At 39.3% G+C, this 17034-nt stretch overlaps 1 protein-coding gene across 2 annotated transcripts in view; it reads left to right on the plus strand.

Moving 5' to 3' along the window:
* Positions 1-17034, plus strand: part of CDKAL1 (CDKAL1 threonylcarbamoyladenosine tRNA methylthiotransferase) — a 362497-nt gene that overhangs the window by 321867 nt on the left and 23596 nt on the right. For both annotated transcript variants that reach the window (XM_088533392.1, XM_088533393.1), the window contains one exon: positions 16613-16696. In XM_088533392.1, coding sequence (XP_088389518.1) covers positions 16613-16696 — 84 coding nt within the window. The remainder of the gene's footprint in view (positions 1-16612; positions 16697-17034) is intronic.

Below are 17034 nucleotides of genomic sequence, written 5' to 3' on the forward strand. Positions count from 1 at the left end.
CAAATATCAGATTGTAGGAGACTCAGGAAGTGGGGGTTTGTCATAGGTCTCTCCAGGAAAAGCTAAGGATAATTCAGAACTCCTAAACTGGGCCCTTGGCTGGTGACTCCTGTCTGTTCTACTGCATTGAAGAGACAAATTAACATCTCACATGAGTACTCCTAAAAATCTTATACTGCTTAAAAATCCAGAATAGGCTGGCTGAGTACAGCTCAAGTCTCTTAATAATGAATAGCTATGCCTAATATTTTTAAATCACCCAAATTATTAATTACCTTGAAAGACTTCTTTTAGCAAAGTACAGTTAGATTCTATGCCATATGACTGTGCTTGCAATAATCAGCTCCCACAGGTCAATTAAATGCTTCAGGGTTTACTCAGCAAGCAGACACCCATCACTGCTTCATGTACTTAGATGGAATTGAAGTTATCGCTTAATTATTCCATTTAAGACTGGATGGAAAAGGGGTCATTACAGGTTTAAAGCTTTACTTGGATTTATACAGCTTGGAAGTACACTCACAAAGACAAGAGCTTTTCTCTTTGCATAAATTAATTTGAAATCATAGACTTTTGAGTGCTCTTCAGAAACTAAATGGGATTCTGATTAATTTTAGTTCTGCAATTGCAGGACTTAGTAATGAACTAAATGTAGACTGAAATCATCAGCAACTTGAAGAGAGCTATCTTTTGAAATATGTGTGAAAATGTCAGATGGATCTGCTGAACATGTGTTTCTTTCATACGATGCAACCAAATGTTTAGGTTTCCAGTCTATATAATGAATTGTGTGCAGTGCCTCCCTCTGCCTTCTGTGGCATGTGTTCAAGGTGTGAAAACCATTATTTTAAAAGCTTTAAGTTGTCAATGAAATTCTAAGAAAGCGAGGAAATATGTGGCATTGCATTTTGTAAAGAAGCAATCTGTCTATTTAAGAATGTCAGCTTTCTGTGTCTGATTTATTGCAATTACATCCATATGTAAAGCTTATGTGAGGTTCCAGGGCACTTACCTGTAAGATTGAGAATTCTTACATTCTGAAAATCAAATAACTGCCTAGATTGTCTGTCTGTCTTCAAATAGATTCCTTTTCAGGAGGTTCATAAAATCAAAATTTAGATGGTGAATTATCTGTTGAAAAGTCAGAAAGTCAAGTGTATGGAATAGGAAATAATGAAAGACACAAGAGTTTTCCAACCCTGATCTTCGTATTTGCTAGTGAAAATTTTGTATATCATATCTATCTCTTGTGTATCTTACACCTTTTTAGGAGACTTATGGTCTTTAAATAAAATAATTCTCAGGGAGGTGGCTAAACTTTTCATCAGTCTCTCATGAAATTAAACTTTTGTTTTCTTTCTATTACATATTTATTTACCTTCCTCTAGGAGTATACTGAAGTGCTGAATTTTGAGTTCCTACCTGTTTTTCTCTTCAACCGGTTTATTTAAACTGATCATTTATTTTTAAGAGCCTCAAGTGAATGCACAAGAAATAGAAATAGAAATCAGTTTCCAACAACAAGAAAACAAGTAGCTGCTGCTTTGATCTGGATCCAGGCTGGTTTTGTGCAAATCTGGCTGCTGTTACTTGCGATACCTTATCCCAAAAGACAAACATGTTCTTGAAACTTAAATAGCTGAAGTGAGCTCAGTTTTACTGTGTCTTCTGTTCTTTCAGTAATGTTCTCAAGGATAATACTACCGTATTTTGAAGGTTTGCAGTTAGCAGCAAGCTTGGAGCTGCCTGGAGACCCTTAGTGGGGGTGTCTGGGCAGAGCTGGTTCCCTTCGAGCACTCGGGATTGCTCTAAGGTGCTGCTGCAACCAAGAGCTTAATGTCACCTGGCCAGCAATTTACAACCACCAGAATTTGCTCCAGAGCAACTTCGTTTGTCTTGTACAGCTCGTGTAAGTAAAACTATCCCGGGCAAATCTACTGCAAGGGCATTTTGGAACTGAGGTGCTGACCCACAGCAAGGCACGAAAAAAGCAACCTGTGGTAGGAGGCCTCCCATCGAGCAGACTAAATCCATTAAATTGAGGTCTGCAGAGGCCAGATACCTATTATTTTTCTTTCAAAATATATCATCGTGGGATTAAAAACGGAAAGTAGCTTGTATGCAACAGAACTGAAGCGATTATCTGTGTAGGGACAAAAAAAAAGTGATAAATGGCTGGATTTGTTTTGCTTAAATCAGACCACACAACATCAGTGTTTTCATGGCATACCTGGTATATAGAAAAATGTATATGTACTGTTAGCCTCCCAGTGACTTTAGATAACATTTCTGGACATGAATATGGCATATTGGTGCCCCATTGCCATTTTGAACACTTTATTTTGGATATTTTCCCAAATAATACTGTTGTGGCCACCCAGTGGGCAGCCAGCTCTTATCTGTAAAGCCAGTTTGAAGAGCAGTGGCAGCTCTGTTGTAGATATTAGCTGACACCTTCAAACTAAATCTTTTGCTTCACTGCTCATCAGTCTCTGTGTTAAACAAGCCACAAACAAGCAGATAAAGGAGAGATTTGAGATCACTGGGAAACCTGCAACGATAAAAGGATTTGCCAGTTCAGAGTCGTCTGCCATTTGCTGAGGATTCAAGACAACCAGAAACTGATGTTTGCTTTACCATCATTTCTCTTTATTTTCAGCCCATATCCTGTGCACCATTCCATGCATGGCAGAATAATCATTTTCCTTCTAATGCCCAAAGCAGCTGGTGAGTCCTGAGTAAGAAGATTACACTTGCAATGGCAAGACAAGTATCTAAACACATTAAATTAATCTCCCAGTCCTGCCATAATTGAAGAATTTTGCTGCCTGCTGGAGAATTTTAAAAATGTGGAAGGACTGGGATCAGACTCTGTGCTGGCCTAGCTGTTATATCATTATCCTTCATGCAAGTCACAGTGTAAGCGAGGGCTCAGGTGGCAGAGATGGAAAAAAAATCCTTATTACTGTATCTGCCAATCTCATTTTTGCTAGCTTCCCCCTAAGAAGGCCGCACAGCATTCAATGCTGAAGCAGAAAACGGAGTTTGAAAACATTTTGTTAGCTGTTTATATCCTGGTTTACAAGTCAAATGTGTTGTTTCCCAATAAAAGCAAAAGGCAGATCTAATACAGCCCAAAAAAAGCATAAATATAAGCCCTCCTGAAACATTCTGAATCTTTGTGTTCCTGAACTACTTCACTTTTTTTTCATCCTTTACTCCATTTTAAGGCGGCGTATTGTAATATAATGAGGCAAGCAACCGCGGTGTGCGTGTTACCAAACAACCTGGGTGTTTTAAGTCTTACCACATTAACAGGGAGAGGAGCACCATTGCCCTCCTTCCCCAGAAATACTTTTCTTTTTCCATTAATAAACCTCTACTAGGGGTTCCTGCATTTCCTACTCTCTGCAAACTGGAGAATAAGCAGAGAAAATCCATGAAACAAGTAGCCCAAGTACAACCTTGGTGCCTTGGAGGAGTAGGTTGTATTATGGCAAATCATTTTTTTTCTAAGCAGGTTCCTTAAATAGTCATTAGATACTGAAATGCTAAACTATAGCAAGATTGTTAAAACAATTTAAACTGAAAATACCTAGCAATTTTGCAAAGCTCCCTAACTTCATTATCTTTGACTTTTCTATCTACGCCCAAAATGAGATTTTCTTAATAGCTTTTTCAAGGATTTGTGTTTCAGGGAAAATACACACTTTCTTCACATTGAGTGCCATCTTTTCAATGCTCTCAGCTAAAAATACAGTATGATGAAGTTATATAAAATCAAAACAGTTGAAATGAATCAAGAAAGGGTGCATCCTGATGCCAAAATAAAAATTTTATTTACATAAGACCGACTTGTAATCACTTTTGCTGGTGTAGAAGCAAAATAATGAGCATCCAAACATACAAGAAAGGCTGTAAAATGGAAGAGCACTCTGCTTGAATAACAGATTGCCCCTGTTTTACAGATGGGAAAACTGGGGCGCATAGAGAACTTAATTGATTTCCCTAGTGTCACCCTATAAATCATTGATGTGACAAGGCCTAAAGCTGATTCCATCTGAGTGCTGTGCAGCTCCCTGTTTTCCTGACGCTCTTCAATAAACAGAGTCTGAAAGGATGTTCTCTTCCGTGCCATAATGTATAGTTGATGCACTGAGAAACCTGAGGTGTGAGCAGAAAATGCTATTTGATCTCTGTTTTGCAAGGAAAACTCCCAGATAGTCTGTTCTACTCAATCCATTTCTCAAAGAGATTTTTTGTTGCCTCTTTCTTCCCTTGCTCCTCGTATGAATGAAGGGGCATATCCCCCCTCCCAGGTCCTGCATTTATTTCATGCTCTCCTGAGTTTGGCTCCCGCAGCCCATGGCAGCCTCCCTGCTGGGCTGACCTCCTCGTCGCTCAAGCTGGGTCATGAATAATTTCCTACAAGGTGAGGCATCGCCTCTTCTCCAGCCTTGGAGCAGCGGGAATATCAGCTATGAGCAAGTACGACTGTAGCAACCACCCCAGAATTTATACCTTTGATACCTAAAGGCCTCCTCTTAGCATGTGTGGCATGGGTTTGTATGACACAGAAATCGGAGGTCACCTCATCTTCTTTGTAGTCCTGAGTCTTTTAAATTTAATCGTTAAATTAATCCATTTTGTAGGGCCATTTGTATATACAGGACTTCAATTAGAGATGAGCTCCTAAAGCGAGAGGATGGGATGACTGCCATGAGCCAGCAGTCATGGCCTTTTATATCTCTTGCCTTTCCAGCTGGGCCTGATGAGAGAGAACAGCCCTCACTGGGGTGAATGAGGTGGGCTTTGTTGGGGAGCATCTCCCGTGCCTCTCGAAGGGGCTTCATGTCACTAGTGGCTCGTGCTCTAGCTTATTTCACTGCGCTGTAGCTTAAAGGCGTATGGAGAAATGCTGACATATTTTTACGAAACGGTCAGAATTTTTATAACAAAGCTTGAAGAATTTATTTTAGAGGCGCTTCAAATAAAAATGTGACCTTGTTTTTCATGCACCAGTTATCTCATAATACCTGATTAAATTCTGTCCTTGAATGTGTATAAAAAGTAAAAGGACATATAGTTCCTTTACCGGACGTGTTCTGTAGAGATTAAATTTAACAAAATTCCTCTAGAAAGCATGACTAAAACTGAATGCACTCTCTCTAGTGACATCCAAATGTAATGGAACATATCAGAGTCCTCTGATTTTTTTCTTTTTTGACAATATATTTGTAATCTTTTTCAATCTATGTTCTTGAGAAAGACTACACCCTGTTAAAAAAAAAAGGAATATAATAAATATAAGAATATAATAAATACGAGAATATGCCCAGCATCTTGTTGGCATTCATTATGCTGCTGATAATCAAAGTTAAACTGAAGTATTAGTTTAAAAGTTGGCTGGGGTTTTTGTTTGCTCAGACAAAGATTTTGATTCCATGACTTGTTTTAGGTAAGGAGTCACTTTTCATTTCATAATAGGTTTTGGACCAAGAATGTCAGGAGAAGTGAGATAGCCATTACACTATTCACACTGAATTAGAATTGCAGCAATGTGCTAGAAATAGCACAAAAAGGCTAGAAATGTGCAAGCCATAATCTATTTTCTATAAATACTGCATTCTGTAAGACTTGTGATGATAGACACGTTTATTGATAATACCATATGTATAAGGAGTAAATACTCCTGTGTGCTTGCCGAAATAATTTAAGTAATGACACAGGAAAGAGGAGACCTAGGGAGAAAGCTGAGCTTGCCCTCCTTATATGCAGTGGATCAAAGTTGCAAAAAGTTGTACCATAGCCAAAGCAACGGATTTTTCAGATGCGAATAACAGGGAAGGTGTTGCTGCTGCAGCTGAGGTCTTAGGTGGGCTTGCTGAGGCAGCAGCAGTAGAACTGACCTATTAATAAAATGGAGTGGGGGTGCAATGATATTGTCCCTTTATTTGCACAAAACTGATGCGGAGACTTGAGGTTGCTTTATTGTTATTGTCGTCACTTGGCTCCAGCCACTAAGCAAGTCTGCAGTGTGCTGTGCTTGTAATGCAACTGCATCCTAAAATCTTGAATCAGAATCTCAGTTCTGAGAATAGCAACTTTGTCCAAGCATAAATAAGAAGAAAATGTGTCTTCCAGGATTCGGCAACTGTTGATGAAAAAATGGAGTAACTTAAAAAAACACTAGAGAAATATCAAGAGGAAAAAAAAATGTATTGGCCTGTTGCCCTTTTTTTCAGAGTTCTGCAATTATGAAGATTTAAACAGATTTTTCCAGTAGTTACAAATTAAATTTGTGCGTAATTTTTCATCACATATCACTGTATTTATCCTAATCCCTGTCATCTTTCTAGGACATTAGGAATGTGAGTGCCACCCATTTTTGCCATTTTATCAAGAAAAGTCAGAGGGACTCCAGCACAGTTACATGTAGAGCTAGCTAGATGCAGGAGATACCAGATAAAATCTTATATTAGTTACAACTAATCAAAATAATGAGTTTTTGTAAAGGTCTGATGTATATATTGTGATGTGAAACTGAACTGTCGTGCTATTTCTATCTTGTCCTTAACATAACAAAAGCATCTTAAAATTGCTTACAACTGTAGCCTTCTTATTTAGAAACAGAAGGTTTCATTCCCTTTTTCTTTTTTTAGTGATTTCTGACAAAACTCTGGACCTGTGATGGGCTTTTGGCATTCTTTTCTGGTTGCCCTATAGTAAGCCTACATGAGCACAGCCCCACAGAGCTATTATGCCAGGCCACGATCTGTTTGGAAACACTACGTGAAATCCGAATAGTGTTATTCTTTTCTCCTGTCTGGCATGCCTGTTTCGATGTGTTCACCTTAGAGAAATTAGGTTTTGCTCTTCCTGTAGCTTTTCATGTGGATAGATAAAATACCAGTGGCAACTGGCTGATTATGATGCACAGCTTCAGAAATTTCATAGTTAGTTGCTGAACTGTGAAAGTGATTAAAAAGTCTTCGGACTGGCCCGTTTCATGGCAAATCTCAGTTGTTTAAAAGGCAAATTACAGCTAGTTACTAGCCTTGTGCCTTTGAAAACGAGCTGCTTAGTGTCCTATTGCCTTTATGGGCATGTAGCAGAGAGGTGTGAAAAGGGAAAACCTAGCATCGCTTGGAACAGCTCCGTATGGATGGAACTAGGACAGTCTTTTTTGCTTCTCCTTGCACCTGTGCAGTGTATTAGTAGTGTCCCTTCGAGAGCAGAGCAAAATAAAAAGAAAAATAAAAAGAGCAATCACCTTAGCCCAGATGTGGTAGAGGAATATAATACATTTAGGAGCTGGGTAACTCGTTGAGATGTAGGTGGGAGGAGAAAACCTCCCCTGCTCCCTGAGTTTATTAATCTAAGGTTGCTAATGAGTTTTTTTCTTGGTAGTAGGGGTGGGTGCAGGGAATTACTGTTTAGTATTATTTGGATTTTCTTTTATGTACTTATCGGATATGGCAAAATAGTACTCTGAAAAAAAGGAAAAGCAGAAGAGTAGAAAGGAAGGGGTAGGAAGATAAAACACCTCATACCACAGACCTCCTGATGGGATCCAAGATTGAATGAATGCAAACAGCAAAAACAAATGCATGTATCAAGTATTTCCTTCTACTTCTGGAACATTTATGTGTCAGGTATTGAGAAATTAGAATACAATATTGGTAGCAGCTATGGAAATGTAACAGTGATTTCTGCCTGGCATAATTTGTTTCCTATGGCTCTGATTTTGTATTGTACCTTAACTACGATTAAGTACAGATTACTTACAAAAGAGAATGACCATAAATATAAGTTCCCTTTATTTTTCTTTGCAGACTTGCTCAGTCGAATTGTGTTTACCAGTGCATGCTTTTCTCCCAGAGGTGTAAGAAAATCTTTTATTCTGGAGGCCCTTTTCACAACTAGTGCACTTCTTAAGGAAGTTGGGGAAGGCTTTAGAGCCAGATAGATCCACTCCCTTCCTGACTATTGAACACTCTTGAGCAATGTGTAAAAAATCCTTAGAACTATTATTTTCATGTACTTTGCAATCTAGTTTTTATTGGTTTCTCTTACAATACCCACACAGAGAGCTAAAAAGGTCTGTTCCTCTGAAGAAACTCGTTCTTGTTTTTCTGCTTACAAATTCTTGGCACCAGGAGGAGTTAAGTGAAGCTATGGTATTGCTTAATGTACCAACCACTCTGTTTTATTGGTCATGTAACCAATATACTGGGTTTGGAATTGGAATTTGAAACTTGCCGAGTGAGAACCTAATATCCATCCAGTCTGATTAGTGATGTGGTGAACCTACAGAGCTGCAGGCCAGAGGTTGTCATTTTCCATATTTTTTGATACAACTAGTTAAAAAGAATTGTAGTTTTAAAACCTGCATTACAGATTAGAACATGTCCCTTGTTGAATCCATCTCAACAATGAATTGCCTTTCCAGTTAAAAAATTACATCTTCTTATTCTTTTTGCCGTGCTAAAAATTAAACTGCAAATTAGGATTTGGCATTTTGGTTTGAGAAACCCTTCCCTCATCCCTTCCAATTTTTAGTGTATATTTTATTGTCTTTGTAACTAAGGACACTTCTAAAGACAATATTGAATGCAGTGTGCTAAAGTGAACTTATTTACAAAGTAGCCAGGCCTTTGATTTGGCATATTTACTTCTGATTTCAGATAACTTTTTCTTTTCTTTTAGCAGCTTTATAAATAATAATATGCTGAGACATTTACAACAATACAAGAGCAAATTGTTGAGATTTCTGTGATAACTGTATGGGTAGGCGTGAGAGTTAAGTAAATTTAAACACCAAGATGTTAGAAAAATGACTTAGTCCATTATCATTTTATTTCTTCTTTCTCGAATAACAGAATAGAGATGATATGTTTTATGATTTTACTGAACTGTTCTCTATTAACTTCCTTCAATGGATAATAAAAGAATTGGCCAGAATTATTATTCCAGCAAGTAATGAAGACATGCTCCTCTTCATTAACTATTTTATATGCAAATAGCTATTTGACATACTTTTAAAGGATATTAAAATGCATGGCAGCTAGTTTGATGGTAGGGAATATTAAATGCAAAACAACATATTCAGTCATATCACATTTATCACTCTTTAATGATTCGTTCACTTTGTTTGCACTGTAAGCCCTTGATGATATTCCTGTCATTCAGCGTAGTGCAACTAGAAGTTTCAGTCTCTCTAGTGCCTTGCCTTACCCTAAATAGAAGGAAAAAAAAAAAAACCCAAACCCTGAAGTGTGTAGCTTTTTATCATATATTGGCTATCTTCAAAATAAAATAATGTCATTGTCCTGTCCTCATTAACTTTATCAGCCTCGGACCATGTTCAGATGCTTGTGTCAGCAGGCTGTGATTTGTATATGCAAAAGGAATTTTATTATTCTTTTGAAAGGAAAGCTGATACATATTCATGGTTTTTTTAACTCTTTCAGGTAGTGCTGTCGTTTTGTATTTTTAAGTTACTAAAATAATATCTAGCAAAGTTATCTGCTATTTATTTATGCTTTCTTAAATATATTGATAGAGCTTTTAGTGGATCGTTCTAGGCAGGAGTTGCCTTTGGGGGATTTGGGGAGAGGAGTCATTTTGGACTTCTAGTTTTTCCATTTTGTCCCATCTGCTCTTCCTTTGTTCTCAAGTGACATGAATGGGAAATACTGGCTTTAGATGCAGGAACAGAGAAAAAAAAATACAAAATACAAAAAAAAAAAAAAACCCATTGAAGTTATGGAAAGAAGCCCAATCTCTTGGAGGAGTCTTTTTGATGTATTTAGTTCAGAAATATCAGGCTAAAGATTGCCGTTCTTGCAGTACTGACTGTTGAGCTCAGTCAATGCCTTTTTCCCACTGAGACCTGTCTTGTACCCAAGACAGGGTACTCACCTACTCCCCGGTCTTTCCTGCTTTTTGCTGTCTATGAGGTCTCAACGCCTTGTTCTGCCTGTGGTGCACTGAAGCGATACCCGCGTTCGGACATTTTATCCTTGCTGATCATTTTTTCCAGCCTTTGATAAGGCCAAATCTATTCAGAAAAGCTTTATTACATTAATCTGTGCTACACCAGAAACCTTTCAAAAGAGCCCCTGCTGAAGACTTCTGTCGTCAGTCATTTCTCTAGGTAGGGTAGACAAGACTAGCCTGAGAAAACAACAGTTTTCTATTGCAAGCTCTGGACAAGGTATTTGATACGGTATTTACCAAGATGAATATTTGTAAATTCTCCTATAACTACTACTTGTCTGGGTTTCTGCAGCTGTTAAAAGAAATCACTAAAGCAGGAATTGCATATTGTTACCTTAGCAACTGCCACTTCAGATTGTGCTCAAAGCACTTGGAAATATGCAGAGCATCTTAAGGAATTGCTTCCAACAATAACAGCCAATCTGAAGTAATTTTAAATAATTTCACAGAGGAAGTGGAAAGGATATCATTTTCTAAAAAACACCATATTTTTTAAGCTCAGTAGCCTCATTTTACCATGGGATAGCTAAAAAAACACCCAGTGCATGTTTATGCAATGCGCCTGGAATCTGTGTGATACGGATTCCTTTAAACTCCATCTTCTCCCCCAGAAGATCAGCATTAATGCTTGGTTTCCTATACTTACACTTTGTTTAAAACGTCACGTTTTCTCTAGGCCAGACTTTTTGCCCAATTTTTGGTTTGGTTTGTGAATCAGGATGGGTATGCAAGGAGGAGGAAACTTAAAAATACTTTACCTATCCAAATATTTCCCTTTTCTATGTTGAACAGATCATTTAATTCAGACTTTGTCTGCAGTGTGTTGCACGTGGTTTTATGCAGTTTGTTAGATAACTTGTAATAAGTGGCTTTTGCCAGTGTTATGCTAAGGCACTTGCTCAAGCGTCCATGCAACATGATAGTTTCAAATACCACTTCTACATATAAAATTTTATATTGCTATAGCAGCATCCCCGATTTTCTTGTCACTACTCTGGGAGTTGTGTAAATATTAGAATTAGATTTTGCACATGTGGAAATGGAGTTTGAGAGAGGATGAAGCAATATCCAGAGTCCCATAGCAAAGCTGTGCCAGATCCAGCATGGAGGCCTGTTCTGCTACCTGACCTCAGGCTTTTGCTGCTCAAGGCCGGGTTTCCAGCAGAAAGAGCTGAACGTGGGAGGGATGGCGTTGAGAGGCAGCATCTAGCTCCCATTTCTGTAAACTGATTTTCCTTTTATGATGCTGTACACAGTTAATATAATTCAGGGGGGTAGTGTGACAGAGTTGTCAACAATCTACTTTTATTACCCTTTTTCTAGACAAGCGGAGCAATGAATAGGAGAGAGAGAAGCAAAACATAAAACTTAGAGAATTTAAAAGGAATCAGATACTTTGAGGACCGGTTGTCGTTTTTAGGTCAGCGCTCACATCTCTGGATGTAATTTTCCTCTGAGCTGCATGGCAGGGCTTGTATGTGCTCGAAGAAGCTGCATTTTCACAGCAGGGGACCAAATCAGAGCGGAGCCGGCGGCGGCAGGTGCACAGCAGCACAAAGGATCTGTTTACCCTGCAGCGTGAGCAGGGGGCCAAGAAAGCAGAGGCAGGCCCAGGCCTCCCCCGTCCCTCACTGCCTGCTCCCCCTTCTCTGCCCATGCGCCCACCAGTTCAGGAGGGGACCAAATAAATAGTTGTTTTGATGAGATGCATTGCCCACTGCTGAAGGACAGAAGCACCTTTGCTTGTTATGAAGATTATGCAGCATTAGAGCCGGCTGCCTTTAGTTTATACCTAATCCTTCCTGCTTGCACGGCCTAGAGGCAGGCTGGCCAAGGGTTGAAAGAGTTTATCCTGCGGGCATCTGTTGCCTGGGTCCATCTCGAGTCGTTGAATGATGCTGTGGAAAGAGCAGGATGTCAGAACCTTGTGTTCAGAAACAGAAGTGCACAAAAAAAAAAAGCACAGAAACAGTTTATATATTATAAATCACGTATTTCATGTAGTTCTTTTAAAATAAAATTCCTGCTTTAAGTTCTGCTTAGAGATGGACAGGATAATAAATGGCGATTTGAAAAAGTCACCTGTATTGGTTGAAATGAGACACCTTCATAAGTGCTGGATACCTTTTGCTTGGTATTCTGGAGTTGCCTAGTAGATGCTAAGTACTTTCATACTGAAGATCATTCTTTGCTGAATGCTTTTAAGTAAGCAAAAACCACCAGCTCATAGCAGATATGAAATAGCAAAGTACAGTCACATTGGATTAATTGCACAAAAATCTGGTTTGCGTGATGAGGCCAGTATAATCCACTATCTTTTAACAGTTTCCTTTGTAATTCATACCTAGATCTGTGCAAGAGAAACAGGGCTCTCTTTTCCTCACTAATTACTCTCATGCTAGTACTGAGGCAGCATTACCCAGAAGTCAGGAATTGGGAAGGGGAAGCAGGAATTTCGGAAATCTATGTGGCAAGTTCCACCACTCACCCTGCACTGCTAAAAGCGTCAGGCTCTTGCTGCTTCCCTCAGGTGTAAAATGGGCCAGACTCATGTTGTAAACATTAATCTGATAAATGCTTGCATGATGTAAAAGCTGCAGGACCCTAAAAATTAATATTATTCTTTTCTAGCACTTCTTTATATACAAAATATGATGTAGAAAGAGATAAGAATAATTTATAAACAGTGAGGAAAATCATGCTTTGTCGTAATAAGTGATGAGTTGATCTTGAACGGTTAGAGTTCTCATTATTAAAAAAGAGATTATGAATATATGTTATCAGAGTATAATTATAGTAGGCCACAGTAAATTTTACATTGCTGTGTTCAGTCAAAACATGCAAATAGGGTCAGTTGGAGGGTTGTAGCACTGTAGAATTTAACATCAGCCCGGTGGTGTTGTGCATGGTTCAGTCAGCTTTGGGGTATTTTTAAAAAAAGGAGATGGGTGAGGGAAAGCTAAAGAACCAGCCTGTTTTGACTGAAGCCCAGAAAGAGGTTTGATGCTTTTCTAGCATTTATTCACTTTAGAAATCCAGCCAGCTAAAAAAAAAAAAAAAAAAAGTACTTTATGATGCTCAGTAAAGGAGAATCTGAGTTATAGAATTATCAGGTCAAAATTTCCCGTAGGATAACAAAAATGAAATGCACGTTCATAAATGCAGGTTACAAATCAGGAGATTTACAAACTACCTGGCAAACTACCTACAGTCTGGGAGGTGATAGGACTAGTAGTGCCTGTTGTGTTATTTTCAGTGAAAACAAACTCTCTTTGCACACCCTCCACAGCAGCTTTGTCTCGGGTTGGGAGAGGCAAGTCTTTCAGTGTCATTCCTCATTGTTTTCACGCTGTCCTCCAAAAAGAACGAAAACCTAAAGCGAAGGTGCCAGCACTGACTTTGTTCTGTCCTAAAAGCCTTGTTGGAATTGCCCTTCCCTGAGCTTCAAAACTCATGCATACCTGTGGAAGCAGATGAAAGAATAGGAATAAAAATAAGATACTGAATTGCTTTTGCTGGTACATGCCTGAAAAAAATCATCAAAGGTTATTATAATTATGACTGTTATTAGATATCGTGTTTGATTTCTGCATATTTAAATTCTTTCTCAGAGAGGTGAAACTTAGGCACTTAGAGATCCCAGGGGAATAATTGCAGGAATGATGACATATATTCCTCTTCTTGAACAAATTTCAATACCAAAGCTGCATTCTGCGCGCTTGCTGTTCTTCTTAATTCTGTTTGGATGCAGGCAAGCTAGATAACTCTTTTCTGTCTTACAAATGTTTGTAGCCAGCTAGTGTGGTAGATCACAAATACCCAGGGGCCTAACACATAAAACAGAACTTTCCTTTTCTGCCATGATGGTGAAAGAGCCTTCAGATATCCCGACACGGTCTTTGCCGGCGAGGCCGGCCTTGGCCAACGCTACAAGCCCAGTCCCTGAAGCAGCGCGGGGCTCGCTGCGCCCATCGCGGTGGGCACAGCCGTTCTCCTGGGGGTAGGTGTGAGTGTCCACGTGCGTGTGCTGGGGTTGGGAATAGGCTGCTCTGCTCCTTTGTGCTTCTGGTGCTTGATGTCAGTGCCACAGGGTGGCTGCGATGTGGTGAGTTCATTCCTCCCGCTTTCTACCCCTTCCCAAGACCTTCCGAGCACAGAAGTTGCTGCGGAGCCTCCAGGGACATGGAGACCCGTCTGTGCCCCGGCACTCACGGAGAAAGAGATCAGAAAGATTGGCAATGTGCATCTGAAGAGACCACTGTGTGTATCAAATGATCAGACATAGGTGTTCTTCTCCTCTTCCCCTCGATTTTTTTTTAATGCCATAACATACCTTTCCACTGTCATCTGAAAGTATGAAGGTAACACAGGTAGCTTGGGGTATCACACAGGTGGGATTCCTGGAGAGGATGGAGGCAGGAGGGAGAATATGATGACCAGAGAGAACTAGGGAACCACTAGACCACTGTGGACGACTTACAGACCTAGTGTTGCTTTCTGCTGGTTTTGCTACGTTGTGGTAGTGATAAATAATGTGAGATCTGACTAGCTGGTTGTCTTTGGTGATTTTTCAGGCCAGACAGCGTGTTTCCCCAAGGATGAGTATTGCTGCACTAACATGTCCTCCTGCTCCTCCTTGTCACAACGTTGCACAACTGCTCAGCCTTCCTGTTGCAGCACTGCAGTGCCATATGGATTGTGTTTTTAAAAGCTATGGCCTGAAACATCACAGAAAACACCAAACCTCTCCATTCGGGGGAAATGCTCCCTGTAATCTTATTACCGACATACTTATTTCCAGCACCTTCTTGACACGCATTTGCAAAACTCCTTTGGGGATTTGGAGTGAATAGCTGTTTCTTGAAAGAAAAAATTACCTGAGCATTTAGGAGGATGGTAGGTGTTTACACTGGATTTACATTAGTAAAATCTGAATACACTGTGTGAATTGTTAATTGTAATTACAAGCTTCCCAGAGAAACTTTGATATACATTTTAATTATGCTCTTAAACACCTCTTAGAAGAGTGCAGTACATACATATATATTTTTGGTTTTTACTATGAGGATTTTGTCGCTAGTTCTGTTTGTGCCCCTTCTGCTGTGTACCCCACAGTTGCGGTCCCAGGAATTTATTTTAACTGCAGCTTGGGAGAGGGCCTGCGTGCTCCCCATCCCTCCCTATTCTCCAGGGCTTTCTTTGGAAAGATCCCACATGTGTGGATAGGGGCAGTAGGTCCCATATGAGATTCTCCATGTGACGTTGCTGTCTTAATTTCTACCTCTTCTTCCTTTAGTCATTAACATGCAGAGAAAATCATGAAAATCTCATATGTTACTTTTGCTGCTTTTTACTTGAAGCCATCCTTATCTCATCTGCATCTCCTTGCTAACTCACGAGGACCTTATGATAAAGTCTTTAATCTTCTGCATAACAGCCACCTCTAGGATATAGTTTTTCCAAGAGGGGTCTTGAATTCAATTTTTGTTCATCGATATTGAAAGTCTGGCGTAAAATATGAAAACATGTTGTTGATTCTTGAGATAGTGACAGTAATAAAAGCAGTAAATTAACTTAGCTCGCTAGACAGTTGTAATTTGAAGAATACATTTGTCAAATAGCTTGGAAAAAATCCAGGGTGCATTTAGAGGAAACAACTGGAGATGGGTTCAGACTGAAAATGTGAGCTAAATATGCCTTCAAGCTTTGCAGAAATCAAGAGCTAAACTTCATTACACAACTCACTAATGGGTGAAATAAAAGGTGTAGTGCAGATTATTTCATTTTTTTGACAGAGATTCTACATGGCAACTAACTGGCACAGATTTTCCTTGTACTCTTTCGTTTGATGGAATTGTAAAATAAAATTGATGCCTTCTTTGAACTGTATTAATGCACGTAGAAGTTGGGACATGTAAGTAATATACTGAAGGCTAATATTATTGTGTCTGTGAGTTGTTTAAAAGTTGCTTGTCCACTGAGTCTTTTTAATATACAGTAGAAATTTCTGGGTTGATTGTGCTGGCGTGGGTATTAATGTGATGTCATGAGTACAGCTTAGGATATTACTAAGATGGGATAAAAAGATACCCTATCCTACTGCATAGTAGTTGTATCTTTAGGGAAAAATAAAATAAAATATAAAATAAAAGCTAAGATGGGTTAGTTTGATGGTTTCTAGCAGTGTTACTGCTACCTGCTTACTGTTGTCGTGTTTTTTATTCTATTTTAGTTTAACCTGTACTATGATTTGTTGCAGAATCTGATGCTGACAGGGAGTTTTTTGATTAATTGGATTAAACAGTGATGAAACACGTGCACATCTAACATTTTTCTTTCTGTTATTGTGTTTATAAAAGTCAATTTACAGGTCTGAACTGGCTTTGCACGTTAAGGCACTACAGTACTGCAGTTCTAGCCCTTAACTGTATTCTCTCTCCGTCAGTTTTAAAGTGAAACAAGACTTTCTCCACCCCATTCCCCTGCTGACACTGAATTTCCTAAGACACTGTGTTTGTTTCTGCTAAGTGTGCCTGTTTGTGGGTGCAGTTCTCTTCAGACTGTGATCCGTGGGTTTTGTCTTCTCAGACATCTCTCCTTTGTTTTCCAGGTTGGTGAGAGACAGAGGGTGCTGGTAACAGAAGAATCCTTTGATTCCAATTACTATGTCGCTCACAATCGTTTCTATGAGCAGGTACTGGAAAATGAACAAAATAACCTCTCTTGGCTTTGTCTTCACTTTCTGATCTGCTGCCTCAGCAGCACAGTGTGCCACAGTGCAAAGGCAAGCGAACAAAAAGAGACGCCCTTTCCAAGAAAAGTGTCACCATCTGGACTTACCTGGGAGAAATGTTGTGTCTTTCTGTGTAAAGATAAATAATAACTTAGGTAGGATTTTTAAATTTTGTGATGGAAACGTTGCTTTCCATTATCAAATGCTTATCTTTTCCCTAAAACCCTGGAAGCGATAAGTTTGGCAAGGCAATTTGGGAATATCCTTCTGCTCACCCAGGTAAGCACAAGGCTGGGTGC

Source organism: Tinamus guttatus, unplaced genomic scaffold, assembly GCF_059628265.1.
Source record: "Tinamus guttatus ecotype Peru unplaced genomic scaffold, ASM5962826v1 Tinamus_guttatus_pri_ptg000497l, whole genome shotgun sequence".
In the NCBI taxonomy this organism is placed as follows: domain Eukaryota; kingdom Metazoa; phylum Chordata; class Aves; order Tinamiformes; family Tinamidae; genus Tinamus; species Tinamus guttatus.